The 20560-nt window shown below is 39.4% G+C and overlaps 2 protein-coding genes and 1 non-coding gene across 6 annotated transcripts in view; 1 reads left to right on the top strand and 2 right to left on the bottom strand.

The window, feature by feature from the left end:
• Gfral (GDNF family receptor alpha like) overlaps nt 1–13595 on the top strand; it is a 45369-nt gene extending 31774 nt beyond the window's left edge. For 3 of the 4 annotated variants that reach the window (NM_001191998.2, NM_001401790.1, NM_001401789.1), the window contains 3 exons: nt 9997–10089; nt 10526–10598; nt 12769–13590. In NM_001191998.2, the coding sequence (NP_001178927.1) occupies nt 9997–10089; nt 10526–10598; nt 12769–12832 (230 nt within the window). In that variant the 3' untranslated portion in view covers nt 12833–13590. Of the gene's footprint in view, nt 1–9996; nt 10090–10525; nt 10599–12768 lie in introns of all 4 variants that reach the window. The other variant, XM_039081963.2, reaches the window with a different exon arrangement.
• LOC120094480 (small nucleolar RNA SNORA48) lies at nt 7780–7921 on the bottom strand. Its single transcript, XR_005488789.1, has one exon. It is a non-coding gene; the product is annotated as a small nucleolar RNA SNORA48 (small nucleolar RNA).
• Hmgcll1 (3-hydroxy-3-methylglutaryl-CoA lyase like 1) overlaps nt 12173–20560 on the bottom strand; it is a 162052-nt gene continuing 153664 nt past the window's right edge. Inside the window, exon 10 of the transcript XR_010054009.1 lies at nt 12173–19859. The gene's annotated coding sequence lies outside the window, so the exon portion shown is untranslated. The remainder of the gene's footprint in view (nt 19860–20560) is intronic.

Raw genomic sequence — 20560 nt, 5'->3', positions numbered from 1 at the left:
ACTCTAGTTAGGGTTTCAAGTACTATATTGAAAAGGAGTAGGAATAGTGATATCCCTGTCTTATTTCTGATTTTAAGGGGATTACTCCTCAGTTTAGGGTGAGGCAGGCTGTGAGGTTTTATCTCATATGTATGTAGTCTTACCTATACATTTCTTGATTTGTTTAAGTTAAACCATCCCTGCATCTCAGAATAAAGTCAACATGATTGGGGTAGACGGCTACGCAGGTTACTTTTCTCTACTTGACGCAGACTAGAGCCATTTGGGGAGAAGGAAACTCAACAGAGAAGATGCTTCCATCAAGTCAGTCCATGTACAAGACTGTGAGGTCTTAATTGATGTGAGAGGGCAGAGTTAGCAGAGGCAGATGATCCTGAGTTGTGTGAAAGCAAAGCTAAGACATCAAGCCAGTAAGCAAGTCTGTAAGCAGATTTCCTCCATGGCCTCTGTTGCAGCTCCTGTACCTTGGTTCATGCATTAAATTCCTGACCAGACTCCCCTCACAATGGACCGTAACCATAAGGGAAATAAACATTTCTCCCTATGTCGCTTCTGTTCATGATGTTTATTGCAGCAATATGAAAACAAACCAAGAGAGAGAGAGAGAGAGAGAGAGAGAGAGAGAGAGAGAGAGAGAGTGTCTGTCTGTGTTAGACATATTGCATCTATATTCACCAGGCATATTGGTCTACTCTACATCATTTTAGAACTTGACCTATCTTTGGAATTAGAACAATGACAACTTTATAGAGGACACTTAGAATTGATTCTTCCACTTCCAATGTTTTAAGAATTTGAGAAGCACTGGGCTTTAGTTCTCTGAAAGTGTGGTAGAATTACATTCTCAAGCCACCTATACCTGAACCTTTGTCTTTTGTGTGAAGGTTTTTGCCCCTCTTTTTATCTCCTTATTTTTATGATCCGTTTAAATCATCAATCTCCTCTTGGCTTAAGTTTGATGCTTCAGGTGTATCCAGAAATCCATTGATTTCTTTTAGGCTTTTCAACTTAATTAAGCATATACATTTTCAAATTTTGTTATAATACTCCCTACCAATCTATAATTTTATTAATTGGGGTCCTGTTTTTCTTCATTTTGATTAATTTGGTTAAGGGTCTGCAAGTTTTATTCAACTTTTCATAGAACTAACTCAATTTCATTGAATCTTTGAAGTATTTTTTTGTGGCTTTTGCTTTTACTTCATTGGTTTTGGACTTGGTTCTCTTCCTTCCTACCCACTGGCTTTAGGTCAGGTTTATCATTCACTTTTCTAAAGTCTTGAGATGCATCTTTATGGCATTTATTTACGTTCCGTTTGATTTTTTTTTTTTACTATATGGACTCAGCACAGTGAATTTCCCTTTTACAGCTGCTTTCAGTGCGCCCCAGAGGTTTTAGCATCTTGGGATATTTATTCATTTACTTCCAGGAATTTAAAAAATTTCCTTTTTGATTATATCATCCTTTAGTATTGCTTAACCTCAATGAATTTGTGTAATTTCTAAATAATCCTTTACTATTGATTTTGAATCATGGTCAGGGAAGATGGAAATACTTCAAAATTTTTGTATTCCCTGAGATTTACTTTGCATTTCAGCATGGGTCTATTTTATAACAAAAATCTCTAAGGGCTGCTGAGAAGAGCATCCAAGATAGGATGCTTAGGTAAACATTCTTCAGATGTCTGTCAGCTCCATTTGATCTGTGATATCATTTAGCTCCAAGTTCAGTACAGACGTGCTTAGAATTACAATTTCTTCCTGGTTGATCATCCTGTGATCAGAATGAAGTATCTTTTAGTGCTGGCTAAAGGCAGGCTCTTAAATGAGAAAATACTTTCATAGAATTGGCCTGTGGGTAAGTCGTTAAGGCATTTTCTGGATTGATAATTGGTGCGGGTGAACCCAGATCACTGTGAACACTGCCACCCACGGGCAGGTTGTTCTGGGAGGTATAAAAAAGTAGTCTGAGTAAGCTACAAGGGGGAAAGCCAGTAAACAATAGCAGCAGCAGCAGGAGCAGCTTTGAGTTCCTGCCCCAACAGCTACTGATGATGGACTATGGTGTGGAAGTGTAAGGGAAGTGAACCGTTTTCTCCCCAGCTTGCTTCTGATCATGGTGTTTAATTGCAGCAATAGAAAGCCTAACTATAAACATTGAACAACGACTAATGAAAACTAAAGAGGCCTTGACTATGAAAGGTAAAGGGGAGGGGCGTGTAGGAGAGTCTTAGGGAGGAAAGGGAGAGGAGAAATGTTATGATTATATTATAATCTCAGATACAGAAACACACCCTCAAATTCAACCAAAAGAGACATTGATTCTGATTAAAAACTAATGATATCTGTGGTGATATCTGTTTTGTTAAGTAAGAATAAACTGTGATTATGTCATCTCAGATACATTTAATTAAGGAAAATCGACCTCTATAGTTCTATCCTTTTTTGGTTTTTTTTTTTGAGAATTTTATACATTTATACAATTAAATTTGATCATATCCAACCATCTTTTCTTCCTTCCAACTTTCCTTAGATTTCTGCCATACGTTTACCTTCCTCCTCCCAATTACATGTGTCCCCCACCTCCATTTTTTCAAATAACTCATTATTACTGCCCGTTTGTGCGTGGGCACATGGCCATCCAACAGAGCATGGATGACTTTGGTCTCAGAGACGTCTCCTTGACTTCACTGTTCTAATGGATGGACACTGAGACGCAGGCAGCAGACAGTTGTCATCATCTCAGTATCAGGATACTCCCTACAGTGTTCAGAAAACTGTGCAGAACATACACTTTCATTGTAAAACTGGGTTTGGCTGAGAAGTACACCTCTTGGCTGTCTAATAGCACGTGTTTGCACACATAAAATGCAACATGAAAGAGTTGGGCATGTCATATTTGCCATGGTAACACTTGCAGCTTTGACCAGACAATGTTGTCCTGGTGGCTGTCACCGGCATTGGAGCCAATAGACAAACAGCCAAGAGATTTTTCCCTTTCAAAAACTAGATTGAAATTTAAGAAAGTTTACCTCATCTCTTTATTTGTGTAAGAAGACTCATTCTTCCTGGTAACACAGAACTGAAATGTGGAGAAAAGGGAGTTCCTTCTTGCTCGGACTACCTTTTATTGCCTTGCTTTGAAAATTATGGAAATCATTGTAAATATTTTGCCCTTCCTCTTAATAGGACATGCTTGTTTGTTTCTATTATATATTCAAATCTACACTGCATGCATTGTTATAATAAATATAGTAATTCACACCTAAATGTACTTAAAGTACGGGGCAGAGCTTTGCCATCTGCAAACCCAGTAAGCTTGCCATAGGGTACCGTTATGGCCAGGTTTTGATGTGTGAGTTTGAGGATTTAAGTTGGTGCTTCTTGGTTTTTCCTTCCAGAAGTATATGCCGAGAGCGTGCTTTGAGGAACTTGAATCCAGGTTGAGAAGAGCCCCAGCCTACTCTCTCTCGTGAGAGGCACTGGCTTTGCTTCTATCTTTGTTAGCTAATATTCCAAATAGATACTCCAAGGAATTACCTAGCACGTTTTACTTGAAGTCCTTTCAAAATTCAAAATTCTCTCAAGAGAAGATAGATGGAAGGGATAGCCAAAAGGCACGTCCATTCCAGTTTGGGAAAATACTGGCTTTATTTTTGCCACTCAGTTTTCGTGCTCACAAACGTTACCAATAAAGCCCAGCTGGTTCAAATTTGGTCTGCAGATCTGAAACCCAGTGAATTTGGCTTGGCTTCTTATTTTGCAGAAAATGTTTCACACGGCTCAAATCTGGAAATACTGAAGTATACAAACCCTCAACAGAAACAACAGGAGAACATCTGTCTCAACCTTCACTTTTTTTCCCAACTCCACTCTTAAAGGCTTAGGTGTTTTGAGGGGAGAAGGAAAAGTCTGCCACCGAGCCATGAAATGATGCATGAATCATCCTTGACTACCTTGGCTGTGTGCTTATGCCAAGAAAGAAAGATTAAAGAGTTGCCACTGATGAGTGAGACAGCTCACATTTTGGCATCACTATAGAGGACAGAAACATTTAAGCTCATGGAGGAATATAAAGAAACAAACCAAAACAACATTGTTGCAATTTGAACAATAGCAGTCTTTATTATGTGGAGGCATTGTGCTATCTTTTCCATTTCCCACTCTCTGCTTTCATTGGCTCCATCCGGTCCCCTCATTGCCTATAATTGGGGATGGAGTTCATGCCAAGCCTGCATAAAATAAGCAATCTTTCCTCTATACTTTCTGCACATCGGGATTGTGTATGTGAAGTCATAAAAGCCATTTATTATGAGCGTGTGTATTCCTGGCTTAAAAGACAAGTACTCATGTGACAGCAACATAATAGCATCAGATTCTTCCCATAAAATACCACATGTGGCCATTTAATGGTTACTGCTCTGGCACCTTCACCCTGGGATATTATCTCAGATGGGGAACTTCCATGGAAAGGATGTTCGGTACTTAGACAAATTAAGCCTCTTTGATGAGGCCAGTAAGCAACAAGTAAGGCTTTCTTAGGGATCCACTGGTGAAGTCAAAGAGTTTATCTTCCGTTAGTATCAGGATTTCCAACTTTTCTCTCGGAATCCTTTTCATGAGCCTATTAAAATCCTTACAACATTAAGAACATTGCAAGAATATTCAAAAGTCACCCCGTTACCTTGTAAACTGTAAAGCACCCAGACAGCTACTCTTCTTCTCGTTCATTACCAATCAGCTTTCAAACTAGATGTAAACAGTGTGGAATGGCCTCAGTTTGCATCAAGACCTGCGCAAGTTCTTGGCAATGACTTTTTCTACGTCTCTTTCCTTTCTATTCCTCTACTTAGGGTGAGAAGGGTTCTTCTGTTGGTTGGTTGGTTGGTTGGTTGGTTGGTTGGTCGGTTGGTTGGTTGGTTGATTTGGTTTTGAGTTACCACGAAGGCTGCCTAACTTTCCCCACCAACAATATTCTATAAGTTTATAAAAGTTGGGTTTATATCCTATCGTTGCATCAGCACCTGAGTTTGGTGGATGACAAACTCCCCAGAGGCATATGATAAAGACTTTCAAAACAGCTTAATTATGTAAGACTCTGGAGTTCACTAGTTTCTGCTGGTGTCTACTTTGCTTAGGAGGCAAGGCACTCTGACAAGTGAGAGGCCACATAAATCAGTTGACAAGGCTGGTTTCAAGGTGCAATTTGCTGTACTGCTCCACTGTGATGTGTTATGGGTTCTGCAAATGAAGGTTTCTTTCTGGTGGTGTTGTAAGTATCCAGGTCGCCATGAGTCAGCTCCTTCATCTTCAGTCACTCTGTTTCTAGTACTGTGGACAGTCTAAACCTTACCACAGCATTCTGTCTAAGCTACATGTGGTAGCTATCACCTAGAAAATGTACACGAAGCATATGGCTACAGCCTTACTAGCTACTCCCAACACTTCTCCATGCCGACTTTGATCCAGTCAGTTTCTCTCACTGTTCCATTCCAGCACGCCTTACCCTACAATGGACAAACTGTCTCTTTTAATTGTTTTAGTTCTTTAAATAGGGCCAGGTAGCTACCTGAAAAAGAACTTTCACCTGGGTGCCATCTTCTGATTCAGTGCTGGCCTAGTGGTTGCTGTCCCTATACCTGATTTCATTTCTCTACTGACTGCATGTTGCTTGGCTCCTGTATCTAATGAACCTAAACCTAGACTTTTCCCCTGTCCCTCCCTATACCCTCTCTCTTATTTTTTTTTTTTTTGGTTCTTTTTTTCGGAGCTGGGGACCGAACCCAGGGCCTTGCGCTTCCTAGGCAAGCGCTCTACAACTGAGCTAAATCCCCAGCCCCTACCCTCTCTCTTATTAAGAGTTTTGATTTTACTAACTTACATGATTAAAGGTTTCTATGGCTTACAATTTCCCTTTACCTAATATTTTACTTTTGTGACATTCATATTTGGATATATATATATATACATTATATATATATATATAATTTCCCCTCTTCCTCTTGTCCCTCCAACACTTCCCATGACCCTTCTCAAATTCTCTCTCACAAAAAGAGAAAAAAATATGGCTTCTACCTTAGGCCTACACTCCACAAGATCATTTGCATGTTCTGCCTTGTTTAATCTTCATTATTAGCTAAAAAGCATTATCTTAACTTAGTAGAATGAAAAACTGGGGTACAGAAGACTTAAAAAAGTTAGTCCAAGCCAAACATTTAGCAAATTAGAAGGAGGTCTTAAGTCCATGGCATGACACCAGCGGCTGGCCTCTCCTCGTGATGTTACCCGTGTCTCACTAACTCTGGTGTCCACAGTGCTGTGACTTATTTTTATTTCTAATTACCATTATATCTTTGTAGAATTATATAAGTAACAAGATATTTAGAAAATACAAATTTGCAAAGAACATAATACTTTGTAATACAATCTGAGGTATTTGTGAAAAAACCACAGTGTGGCTCTGACTGGAGGTGGTTTGCTCTAAACCTTTAATGCTTATATTCTGTATAAAAGTCCTGGCCTCCTCAGGATGTACTGTTGTTGCCCTGTGTCATAGAGATCCTGCAGCTTTAGATCAGCAGGATCAGCCCTTTCATGAATCCCAACCATTTATAGTTAAAATACATTTTGGGGTGGGCCAACTCAGAGCCTTGGGTCTGGGCCATGGTCACCATGCCAGCTCTCCTTTATGGGCACGACCAGGGCTCTCTCTCCTGCATTGCTCTGGCTTGGCCACTCAGTGACCCCACCAGCAGGAGGCAGGGACAGATCTCCTGCCCTCACACCCTTGGAATCAACTTACACCCAACCCCTAACTTGCCCCCATCCCCACCCCCATTACCTCCACCACCAGGACCAGCTGTAATATGTTGCCCAGTCATGACTTGGGGCCTATTCTCCTGAGTGCTTTAGCTGGTGAGGGACAGTGCCACTCACCCTCTCCTAATCTCAGGACCAGCTCTCCAGACTGCTACAGGTAGTGAGGGGTGAGGGGTTCAGGTATCACCCCTGCACCCAAGCTCTCCCGTGACAGAGGAGTGGCAGAGTCATTCACCCACTCCCCCACCACCAGGGTCAGCTCCACTGGGCTGCCAGGGTGAGGTGCAGGGACCATTCTCTCTGGTGCTGCTGCCGGTGAGAGGTGGGCTGAGCTCTGCACAGTCCCTGGGCAGCCATATAGTCCCTGGTGACTGTCCGGCCAGGGATGTCCCCCATGTTCCCTAATGGTAGTAGGAATAACACTGACCCTGTCCCCAGCAGCTATGTAGCCATGGACCCAGACATACCTTAAGCAGCAGCTTCGGCTGGGACTTCTCCAGGACCCTAGGTGGCTGCTCACAACAGGACACTCCTCTCCACACTCGAGTCTCCAGTTTGTTTCTTCATAATGCTCAAGCAGCTTCACTTCTCTTTCTCCCCCATCTGTCCACCACATACTCTCACATTGTGGTGGATCGTGCTGCAGGCTGGCCATGTGAGTGGTGCTGCAGGGTGACATCCTCCAGCAAGCAGGAGCCTATGGCCTGCCTAACTGGAATGCCCAAGGGTAGGTCTGTGGGTGGCAAGGCAGTCCCCAGGTCTCTGTCTGTCTTCTTTCTCCCAAGCTGCATTCTCTAGGGGTAGGCAGGGCTCTGCATGTCCTATGGTCCGCCCATACCATGAGGCAGAAGGCAGATCTGTGGGCACCTTTTCCCAACTACACCCGTTGGCATGGTGGAACTCAGTTCTCTGTCTTTCTTCCTCCTTCCACGCTGTACTGCCTGCATTTGATTTGACTTTTTATGTGTCATAGGCAGAAAGGATTTTTGACCACCAAGCCAGGCATCAAGCTAGGATAAACAAAGGACTGTTATCTGCTCTACCCCCTGGCTGATATAAGACCAAGACTACCAAGTCTTCTCTTTGTTCATTGTCAGGGGGAGAGAACTTTAGTTTTAACTAATGTGTTTCAGTTCATTATGTGAAAACACACACACACACAAACACACATACACACACACATACACACACACACAGAGGAAGAGAAAGACAAAGACAGAGACAGAGGCAGACACAGAGAGAAACACTTCTATCATTATAACTGCATGATTTGTTATTTTAGAACAGATTATTTTCAATCATTTTCTTCTGGCACCTTATACTTTCTTAGAACGATACGTAAAGGAAAACAGACCTAGTGTTGCATGGGAAATAGTCTGAGAATGCCGCCTCTTAAAATCTTTTCAAAAACTATGTCTTTCAAAGTCAGGTTTCTAAGAATATATGACAATAGATCCACTTCAGTAAAATGACCTAGGACGATCTCTCCAAGAAGCTGCCCAGTGAATGGGCACTCTGAAGAGAAGTCTGCTCTAGAAAGAGACAAGAGTAAATGTCAAGTGATCCAGCAATGAATGTCATGTGTTTGTTAAACAAGGAAGGGAGGAAGGAAGGGAGAAAAGGAGAGAGGGAGGAAAGAAGGGTTAAAATAAAATAGGCAGGGACGAGCTGTACTGAAATAAATCCACTGATTAATCATCACTATTTTATCTTTGTAAAGGAGAAAAGTCATTGAAAATAATATACACAAGGGAAAAAAACATAGTGTTTGACCTAGCCACAAAGAAGCATGCCTTTCAGAGTAGTGAGGCAAGACGCATTTAGAACTACTGTATCCTCAGAGATGCTCAAGAAGACTTAAATCGCCAGAGAAGCCAGTAGTAGTCCTTCAGGTAAAGGATCAACAGCAAAAGCTGAGGGTCTTCAGATTATGAAGTGGGGTGGAGAAAGGTGTAACAGCGGGACTCAATAGCCAGTTCCAGTTCTGAGCAGGAGGGGGCGCCAGCGTATTTAGAGACTTTCTTTATAGGAAGCCATTTATCAGTGGCTCCTTGAAAAACACTGTATCTTCTTGAATTGGACTTCATTTGTCCCGAAATTTAGAACCCAAATTGACAAGTGAATTCATGAAACTAAAAATCTTCTGTATTGTGATAGGTGAGAAGGAACCCCCCCCAAAAAATAAGCAAAACTCCTTATGAGGGATAGACCTTACAGGATATTATATCTAAATTCCATAAAGAACAACAACCACAAATATAGCGACAGCGACAGCGACAACAACGTCCAAAGAGTCAAAAACCCAGATGATCTAAAAAGAAGAAAAATTCCTCAGAAATATATTTTTAAAAATGCCCATCTTCTCTACCAGTTAGAGAAGTTTAAATCAAAAGTGCTTTGACAGCAAGAAACAACCAATAGCTGTTGGGGTGCAGTTTTTGGAAAAGGGAACCCTCCGTCCCTGATACTGAATTGCAAACTGTCCTACCACCCTGTAAATCAGTGTGAAGTTTTTTCAAAGAACTAGACAGAAGTGCTTTTCTGAGAGCCATGTATGTGTATAAGGTATGTGGAGCATCTAGTGTTTTCTTCTAGCAATGTTAACATCTCCGTTTTCACATGTATCTCTTGACCCATTTGGAGTTAGCATTTGTGTAAGGACATAGACATGAGTACAATTTAATTCTTCTGTATGTGGATGTCCATTTCTCCAGCACCATTACACTGAAGTTGTTGTTATATTTCTCAACTATTAAATGGCTCAAGTTACTTGAAAAAATAAAAGAAAAACATATCTTTAAAGCACATTGAAATGATCACTTGTGTAAAGAAGAAATCTTCTTCAGTGTCCAAACCTGAAGGTTCAAATTACTGTCTTCTGTCTCCCTTCTCCACATGCGAGGCTCAGCGAGTTATCCTATCAAGTGGGATCTTTTTTTTTCCAATTGTGGTTTGTAGGGAAAAGGTTTCCATAATTTAGTTGAACAAACATGGCAGGGATGAGGTTTTAAAGTGTTAGCATTCATATTTTCATACAAATCATTGGACTTATAAAATAGGTGGCATAGAACTGGATTGCTGTAATGTAATATAATATGAAACAAACTATAACAATTTGATAAAGCCAACGTGTAATTTTAAATACCTCAATATCATTTATTATTATTTTTTTTTCAGATTACCCAACTCCTAATGTCAAAGACATTTCCTCATATGAAAGAAAGCATTCAAAAGAAATTACCCTGACTGGATTCAATTCTCCCTTCAGTGGTCAGTTAAAAACTCTCTATGAAAAAAAATGCTTAGTGTCTCTAAAGTTATAGTAAATTATTTTATTATTTGAGATCACAACATAATCATATCATCTCAGCTTCTCTTTTCTTCCTCTAAACCCTTCCAGATGCCTCTCCTTTCTCTCTTCAAATTCATGGCTATTTTATTTATTAATTGTTGTTACATACATCTAAGTATACATGCATATATTACTAATATAAGATCCTCAGTCGGTATACTGCTTGTATGTATATTTTTGGTATTGACCACTTGGTGTTGGATAGCGAATCAGTGTGCCCCTCCCTGAAGACACATTTCTCCAGCTCTCCACATTCCTCAGTTGCCTGTAGCTCTTCATGTAGTGTTGAAGCCTCCTAGGCTTCCACCAATCCACAGTGACACGTCCAATTCATTCCCAATCTTCTCTTCCCAGGAGAACTAATCTATGTTGTTGTGTGCATGGTAGTTACCAGCGGGATTCTTTCCTTGGTGATGCTCAAGCTAAGGTAGGTGACTGCAAGTCGGAAGTGGGGAGTAGACAAAATCAGGACCTTGGAATGAAGGTTAAACACAGCTTTCTGTGGGATGAGTCCGTGGACTTTTAGTGTTCTAAGTAAGGGAAAATGTCACCACAGCGGATCCATTTTATGTTGCAGTTTCAGGTATACATGGATTATGGGTTCTTTCTGATTATAATGTTTATCAATCTATCACCTGAATTTCCCTACCACAAACTGAATTATGCTATTTCCAGTTCACTTATTTAGAAAACTGATCAACTCACATAAGTCATGTACTGTATGATTCAATTAGATTTACCTGAACCCACATCACTGTGGCTCCTTATACTTTGATAAGTTATATTATGGTTATAATTAATATTTATTGAATGAAATATCCAATAAGGTCTCATGCCTACCCATAAAGAGAGTGCCACTGTCTGTACTCTGTGCAAATATTTTCTCTTACCTTAGCTGCGTTCCTTGCCAGAATGTGTTGATTTCTATAGTTTTAAATCTCTGGATTTTAAAATATTTTAACTTATGTAGTACTGAAAAATAGATAACCTGCTTACTTTTAATTGAGAAAGACAACCTCATATAAAGTGTGTTCTCTTGCCCAATCATTGTTCATGTATGCATATGTGTGTTTGGTTGAATAGCATATATCTTTCTATGTGTTTCCCTTTGACAATTGACTATAAATGAAAGTTTGCTCAGCCAACTGCAAAGTACAGGTACACATATTGCTGCCCCAGAAGCAAGCTAAGAAATCTAATTACAGGACTTGACAACTAGCTGGGTATTATTTAAAAAGGACCTGACGTGATGATGTAACCAGCTGTAGCAAGGGGCCAGTAGATGGTGAATGGATGCTTTGCCTAAGGACACTCAAATTCATTTATTTTTAAGCATGACAACAATTTTAAAAGTATTTCTACTCTTGGCTTCAATGCTTCTAAATGGTTAACATTTTCTAAACATTGAATTTAACACCTACCAAAACCAGTACCAAAACCAACTGAATTCTCCAGGACCTCAAGCATTGTCTAAAAACATATTCTGTGGATTTCAATGTAGTTTTTGAAGTCCAAAGAGTTAAAAATCAGTATCTAAGGAGAGAATCACACAGTTAATTGACTGTCCTTTGTATGGCTTAGAGTATTCAGAAACACCTCTCAAGTATTCTGCTTGCTCTATTCTTTCATGATGAGCACACTGAGTTGAAGGAACACAGTTCGCTATCCCAGGAAAACCCGTACACAGATGACTCTTGACCTTTACGTTTTCGCCACATTCATCATGTGAGGTGAACGTTGGCTAAATGGGCTCGAGAAGCCTCGCATACAAACTACACCACACACAGACAGCATGTTGGACTTCCCCATGAATTTGACATAATTTTACCTCTTTTTTTTCTTAAGCAAAAATACACATTTTTTTCACCAGAGGACAGAAAGAGTGTTATTATTATATACAAAGTCTTGAAATTAATATCTATCGACTGATTTGTTTTCTGGTTTTTGTGGCACTGGGGATTGAACATAAATAGACTCCTACATGTTAGTCAAAAGCTCTACTGCTGGGTCACAGACCTGGTTGTAATGCATGTATTTAAGATAAACTATTCATACTATTAAGTAAAAATTATTTTCTACATAATTTAAAACTTATGGTGTTATGTAGTGAGATTCAGATTTTTTTTAAATGCCAAAATCGAAGGCATCATGAATAGAACAGAGAAAGACATGATCAGCAACGTATCTTCCTTTACCTATGATCTAGAATTAGAGAATCCTCCTAACAGATCTCAGTCACAGATGGCCAACAGTCAGTATAACCATGTGGATGCATACCCTTAGTCAACATGAAGAATTTCACATGCATTTTATAAAGTCATACTAAATGAAAATACTGTCTTAAAATAAGTCTTTAAGAAACATATAGTTGAAAACTTACTGACTTGAAAATAATTCATTAAATAAGATTATTTGGAAACCATAGTAAAATGCATGATAGTCCTTAGAAAGCCTTAGAATGTTCCACTCTGGAAACGTTATGCTCAGGACCTTCATTATCCCCATCCCGCCACAAAGACGCCATCCCCAAGTATGAGCATGCACATTTATAAAGAGCTGACCGTGACAACTTAACTTCTTCTCTTATTTTCCTATAGGATACCTAGTAAGAAAAGAGACCCCGCGCCCATCGAAATAGCTGGAGCTGTCATCATTCAGTGAGCTGCAGCTCGCTATCAACCACACGTCCGAGTGGCTAACCAATGGAAGATTACATTTCCAATAATCTGATTTAAGATGGATTTGACAATACTTACTCATTATATATAACAATGCCTGGTACATTAAAGTAGCATAAGGATCACAAATCTGTTTTTGTTTTCTAAAATTATTTGAGTAAATACTTGTAGCTGTGTCATAACTAGTTGATAACATTTTCTTTAAAGGCAACAGGTGTCATGTAAAATGTGACAGTTAAGCTGGAAGACTGTCAGTGCACATAACAACTTCTATCTTATAGGACTCATCATAGTGTGCGTATTTTTCTGAACAATTCTGTAGTTTCTCATTAAGTTTGGACATTTGCTATTTGCATATTCTTAGTGTCCAATCATTAAACAAATTGGTAACATTGAACAGATTTGGTTAGATAACTGTTTATAAAAATAAAAACTGACATCCTATGAATTTTATAGTTTAAATAATATTGAATTTTACTTTTGGTTTGGTGTGTGTTTTTTTTCTTTTTCTTTTTTCTTTTTTTTTTTTTTTTTCGGAGCTGGGGACCGAACCCAGGGCCTTGCGCTTGCTAGGCAAGCGCTCTACCGCTGAGCTAAATCCCCAACCCCTGGTGTGTTTTTAAGTATATAAAGCAACTACATTGTTTGAGAAAAGTCAATGTTTGCTCCAATAATGATATATTTTGTGAATTTATTTATTTTTGCTGATTAATCATCATGAAATAATAAAGACATCCTTAACTTGCTATTTTCTGTAACTTTTTCCTATACAGCTACTCGGTCTGGTTTGTCATCAACATAATTGTGTTTAGAAAATATATTTCCCAATTAATGAATATATCCTTTACAAATGCATACAATCATATTGGCATTAATAGTTCAGCATCTTAAGGTCGGATTTAGCTCAGTGGTAGAGCGCTTGCCTAGCAAGTGCAAAGCCCTGGGTTCGGTCCCCAGCTCCGAAAAAAAAAATATTAACTTATGAATCAAAGACTGTGCCTAATTTGCACTGAGAGCATGAGTCCAAAGCAAACTTGAGGTTTAAGAAAGGATACTTTACAGCAGAGAGTTTTTATAGTTGCTGTTAGATGTAAAAGATTTAGAAAATATTTTATCTGATGATGTCTCAGTTATTTCTGCTGTAACTGAAAATACCAGATATCCATTACACTCAACAGAAAATCATATATTATACTTCATACACTACTAACATAATTACATGAACGAGACAGAAAAAAAAATCCATGATTTTATGAAGTCGTGTGTTTATACTGAAGGCTGCCAATCTCTCTTAACTGACACTTCAGGCCTCTGTTATTAAAGAGGTGTGTGGTAGTTTGTTTTTGTTTTTTGGTTTTTTTTTTGTTTTTTTTTATGCCTAAGTCACCCAAAACATAAATATTTAACAAGCCAAGGGCACCATACTAGTAATCAAAGACACGTTTGCAAGTAAAGGTCAGATCTATTCCTCTGGCTTGGTCTTGTTTGTATTAATAAAAGTTAGTGGGGTTGGGGATTTAGCTCAGTGGTAGAGCGCTTGCCTAGCAAGCGCAAGGCCCTGGGTTCGGTCCCCAGCTCCGAAAAAAAGAAAAAAGAAAAAAAAAAGTTAACTAAACTTGAACCCTACACTTGGTTCTATGTGTTTCCGGCAACTGAAAAGCAATATTTCACATATGAAAGAAGGCAAGTAAGACTGGGTAAATCACAGATAGCTGCAAAGGACGGTGCATCAGCCTCGTGGACTTATGGGAAGTTGACAGGAGCTCAGGGATTTCTGCCTTCGAGCTATTGTGATCTAGTGAAGACTTGCTAATGCCTAGAAAAATGGAAGCACCTCTCTGGAAAGGAGTATTCTGAAAAGAATGTCAAGCTGCTTTTAGGGATATTTTAGTTCAGCCGAATTCCCTCAGGCTTTCCTGAGAAATTAGCACGTCATGGCTAGAACTCAGAAAGGCCTCTTGAGAAAAAGTTTAAGACAGAAGGAAATCAAGGATGTTATGGCCACCCCAAAGCTATGGCTCATATGTGTTCTTTGTTTTGCTTTTTAATCTGCATCCTAGTGTCACCTATAGCAAAATTAATACAAATTAATAATAAGTATAAGATATCTTCTTTTATATTTTCTAAACTAGTCACAATGATTATCCTATAGAGCCCAAGAATAAAATCTAAAGGACAGTGTCTGCGATTCTTTTCGCACTCCTATCAGACTGGCTTGCTCTTCCAATCTCCATTGTCCTCAGAGTTTGAGGTGAGAACTTGTGGCGGTAAATATTTAATGGTTCTATGCTCCCGGCCGGTGTGCTTACATCTCTGGACCCGCTCTGGATTTATGAATGAAAGCAGCGTTATTTTTAATATGCCTTAAACTTGCTCAATGCCTGGGCCATCCCTGAACCTCCACGAAGCTAATGCACTCTCCCCTCTGATATCTTGATTTATTCTTTTCTAAAATCTATTCTTTATCTCTGTTACTCCAGACCCGATAGGGGGAGTGGCCCCTGGGGCTGCTTTTCTCTGACTCTTACAGCTCTATGTGTGTATCTTCCTTGTCTTCCTTCCTTCTTCCCTGGAGATTCCTTTTCCCTCCCCTGCATTTTCTCTCCAGGAATCCTCAAAGTCCTGCCTCTGTCCCTCTGCCCAGCCATTGGCCATTGGCTCTTTATTGACCAGTCAGAGAACCAACTGTCTTCAGGGACCCACAGTGGATGTGCCGATTCCCACGTAAGCACAAATCAAAGCTCCAACAAGAACTAGCTGAACTGAACGGTACTTGAATTTCCCAAGTTGTACCCTAAATACCTCTCTGAGGCGTCAATGTCTGATTTTCCAAATTATTCCCCAAATGCTTCCCTGAGGCGTCAATGTCTGTTTATATCACACTGACTGCACCCCAAGAATAAGCAAGCAGAACGACAGTCTCCGAAATCTCCTCAGTAGATAAACCTATCAGGAAACTTACCCACTTAATCAGATGTTTATAATACTCTATTGTGAAATGTATACACTTAAACAGATGTTTATAACACGCTCAGCTTTCTGGAACCTTCTATAAAAACTACCACACAGGGGTTGGGGATTTAGCTCAGTGGTAGAGCGCTTGCCTAGGAAGCGCAAGGTCCTGGGTTCCGTCCCCAGCTCCGAAAAAAAGAACCAAAAAAAAAAACAAAAAAAAAAACAAAAAAACAAAAACAAACTACCACACACCTCTTTAATAACAGAGGCCTGAAGTGTCAGTTAAGAGAGATTGGCAGCCTTCAGTATAAACACACGACTTCATAAAATCATGGATTTTTTTTCTGTCTCGTTCATGTAATTATGTTAGTGGTGTATGAAGTATAATATATGATTTTCTGTTGAGTGTAATGGATATCTGGTATTTTCAGTTACAGCAGAAATAACTGAGACATCATCAGATAAAATATTTTCTAAATCTTTTACATCTAACAGCAACTATAAAAACTCTCTGCTGTAAAGTATCCTTTCTTAAACCTCAAGTTTGCTTTGGACTCATGCTCTCAGTGCAAATTAGGCACAGTCTTTGATTCATAAGTTAATATTTTTTTTTTCGGAGCTGGGGACCGAACCCAGGGCCTTGCGCTTGCTAGGCAAGCGCTCTACCACTGAGCTAAATCCCCAACCTGTTAATATTTTTAAATAAAATTGGCAATGTGTTGTGGATAGACATTCTTAAAAGGATTACTGTATCATTTATTTTCCATAAAATGATATTGACAGAAACTCTGTGTCTCACAGGGCTGTACGATGCAAATGGCATCAACGTTAAACCATTTTAAGTCGTGGTGCTGGTGCACACCCTTAATCTCGTACCCGGGAGGCGGAGGCAGGCAGCTCTGTGAGTTCAAGCCCAGCCTAATCTACAGAGTGAGTTCAAGGATGGCCGGGGCTACACAGAGAAATCCTGTTCCCCTAAACATTGGAATTATGTTGAAATTTCTATGAGTTATATTCTGTAGTTAACTAGTTTTTGTCAACATATTTAGTGAAGCCAATACATTTATGCATTTGGTGAATGTTCAGATACATACACTGCATTCTCTGAATCTTTTGAAACACTGTGATTGTTGTTTTTCTGCTGGAAGAGAAGAATACGTATAAAGACAGAAGAATTACCCAGAAATATCAAATACCCTTACCAATATAACTATGTTAATGAGGTTTCAGATAATAGTAATAATAGGTGAATTATTATTAAATAGGATTATTATTGTAGGGGGGGCTGAAGAAATGGAAAAGTGGTTAATAATACTGGTGGAGGACATGTGTTTGGTTCCAAGAATAGACATGGATATTCACAAACATGCATAACTCTAGTTGCTAGGGGATTCAATGCCCTCTTCTGGCCTCCAAGGTCAAAAGATACACATGCAGTGCACATATACACATGTATGTATACACACACTTATACTAAGAAAATAATTAACTTTTAAAAGGATACATGTATGTATGTGTATATGTGTATGTATATTCTACATTAATTATATAGTTAAACAAATATTGTTCATTTTTATATTGATTTTATTTTCAGAGATGAGAATTGGGACCAAGTTCTTGCAAATTTTTTGTTTTTTTAATTTGTTATATTATTTTATTTTTTTATTACTTTAATTTTTTACAGCCCAGTCATTAACCTCCTCCTGGTCTGCTCTCCACAATTACTCATCCCATTCTTCCTCCTCCCTCAGACCCATGTCTCCAAGAGGATGTGCCCCCAATCTTTGCCAGGCCTCCCAATCCCTGGAGCCTCAAATCTCTAGAATGTTGGGCTTGTCTTTTCCCACTGAAATCAGACTAGGCAGTCCCCAGCTGTATATATGTCAGGGCCTCGGACTAGTTCTTGTAGGCTGCCCGGTTGGTGGCTCGTGTCTAAGAGATCTCAAGGGTCTGGGTTAGTTGAGATTTCTGGTTTTCCTATGGGGCCACACTCCTCCTCAGCTTCTTCCAGCCTTTCCCTAATTCAACCACAGGTGACCCTGACTTCAGGACAATGGTTGGGGGTAAGTATCTGCATCTGTCTCAGTCAGCTGCTTGTCGGAGGACAGCCATGCTAGGCTCCTGTCTGTGAGTACAGCACAGCATCAGGAATAGTGTCAGGGCTTGCAGCCTCCCCTTGAGATGGATCCCAAGTTGGGGGAGGAGGTTAATGTGAAAGAAATTAAAGTAACAGAAGATAAAATAATATAACAAATAAAAAAACAAAAAAATATGCAAGAACTTGGGCCCAATTCTCATCTCTGAAAATCTCCTTTCCCTCAGTCTCTTCTCCATTTTTGTCCCTACAGTTCTTTTAGACAGGAACAATTCTGTGTCAGTGTCTTTAACTGTGGGATAGCAACCATATTCCTCCATTTGATGCCCTGAATTTCTAGTTGAGGTGGACTCTATAAGTTCCCTCTCATCACTGTTGGGCCTTTCATCTAATGTTACTCCCCTTGAGTTCTGAGAGTCTCTCACCTCCCAGGTCTCTGGTACTTTCTAGAGGGTTCCCCCACCTCCCAACACCCTCCCCCAGAGGTTGTCTGTTTCCATCCATTCTGCTGGCCATCAGGGCTTCAGTCCTGCCCCCTTACCTTATCATGTTCCCCCTTTCTCCTTCCTTCCCACTCTCTTACCTAAAAACTTACCTCCCTCTGCCTCCTATGATTGTTTTCTTCCCCTTCTCAAGTGTTGTTGAAGCATCCTCACCTGGGCCCTTCTGCTTGTTAACCTTGAGTTCTGTGGATTGTATCTTAGGTATTCTGTATTTGTTTGGCTAATATCCACTTATTCGTGAATATATACAATGCATACCCTTTTGGGTCTGAGTTACCTGGCTCAGGATGGTATTTTCTAGTTCCATCCATTTGCCTGCAAAACTCATGATGTCCTTGTTCTTAATGACTGAATAATATTCCATTGTGTCAATGAACAATATCCTATATTGTACCCTGCCCTTTTATAGGACTAATAAAAACACTAGCGGCTAAGGACATTAAGCAATTTCTCAAAGAGTCATGGTTTCAGATACATAGAATGACTAATTGAATAAAGGCCTGTCATATTTCATAATGTTCTATTACCCAAGAGCCACCAATAGTTCCCCCAGCTTTAATTATGAAAGATTTGTACTTGCTAAATAAATAGGTATTTTTAAACTTCCTGAGTTTCTATCTAAATTAGTGTACTCTTTAATTATTAATTACGCACTTTTACCTGTAAGTAAACAGCTTGAGCAAAAAGGAATACCTATTATTTTCTCTAACAGAATCCCAAAGCAGAATGACTCTGCTCTTGATTTACTGATGTCATCAGAGACTCAGATTTTGTTCTCTGACAATATTTTGGTGGGTGGAAGAATTTAAATTAAGTTCAATGGATTTAATTTAAACCACTGATACATTTGAATTAATGTATTGAAATCGTTCTGGTCAATCAGGATTGACCTGACATCACCTGATGACAGTAGACATAAGTCAAAGTGTGTTAGCAAGGGTGACAGGAGACAGCTGCCAGGTAGGCTGTTTCAGCTGCAGAAGTCAACATTACTATGACCTAGAAAATAGATAATAGAAATAGAATAGAATAGAAAATAAATGGCCACAGAGTACCTGGATCAGTTTGAGTTTAGTTTCATTTGATTATTTAAAAACCAAACAACCCACACTAAGACAGAGTTTCTTGGCCTACAAAGGAGTTTAAGGTCTGACAATCCAGAATTTTGTTTTCTGTTTCTCAATAAATACATTTTGAATACTAGAAAGAGAATGCTAGAAAGAGAATACTAGAAAGAGAATGCTAGAAAGAGAATACTAGAAAGAGAATGCTAGAAAGAGAATACTAGAAAGAGAATGCTTCCATTTTATGTCAGCAAATGTAATACCTTTTAGGGCAATATTTTCAGCAAACATTGAAACCCTTCATTCACTGGAAGGAGGCGGTTCTTCTGTCAACGGTCTCGATGAGAACACGTAAGTTGTGGCGGCTCACTGTTTCATGGGTTTCTCTTCATCCTGGAAGCAGCATTTCACATAAACGTGCTAAGAATAGAGACTTGACCTATTAGCTAGATATATTTGTCACAGAAATGCTGAAAGCTAAGGGATAAATGAATGTTTTCCAGATACCAAGAGAAAACAATATAGATTAACAAAATACGCATAGAAATGCTAGATCAATCATTTCACCTTGAACCTTCTCAAAACTCATCTTTAACTCTTTCGTTATAGGCATATTACCAAAAGTAGCCCATTTTTGCATCCCTTACTTATGGTACCCCAGAGTGATGCTATTTGGCAAAGCCATGAAAGGACTACTTGCACTCATTTATTGGTAACTGAGTGCCTATTCATTGACCTCTCTTTTCCTTCTCTCCCCCAACTTTACCCAGCCCCTAGTAATCACAATTGCACTCTTAACTTCAACTTTTCTTTCAAATTCTGCATACAAATGACATAGTGAGGCACATGTCTGTCTGTCTCTGCTTACTGCACACTTAATGATACCCAGCTCAATCAATGTGGTTGTAAACATCAGGATATCATCCTTTCATGGGAGAGCAGTGTTCCAGTATACATAATGTGCCACATTTTCTTTATCTGGTGATGTAAACACAAGTTACTTTCATCTCCTGGCTGATGTGAACACTGCTTCACCCAGCAGTGAAGCGTAGAGTTTTGTGCGTGGTGGGTTTTTGTTTTTCTTTTTGTTTTTT

This window comes from Rattus norvegicus, chromosome 8, assembly GCF_036323735.1.
Source record: "Rattus norvegicus strain BN/NHsdMcwi chromosome 8, GRCr8, whole genome shotgun sequence".
Lineage (NCBI taxonomy): Eukaryota > Metazoa > Chordata > Mammalia > Rodentia > Muridae > Rattus > Rattus norvegicus.
Note: the sequence above shows the minus strand (reverse complement) of the source record. Positions and strands in the feature narration are given on the sequence as shown.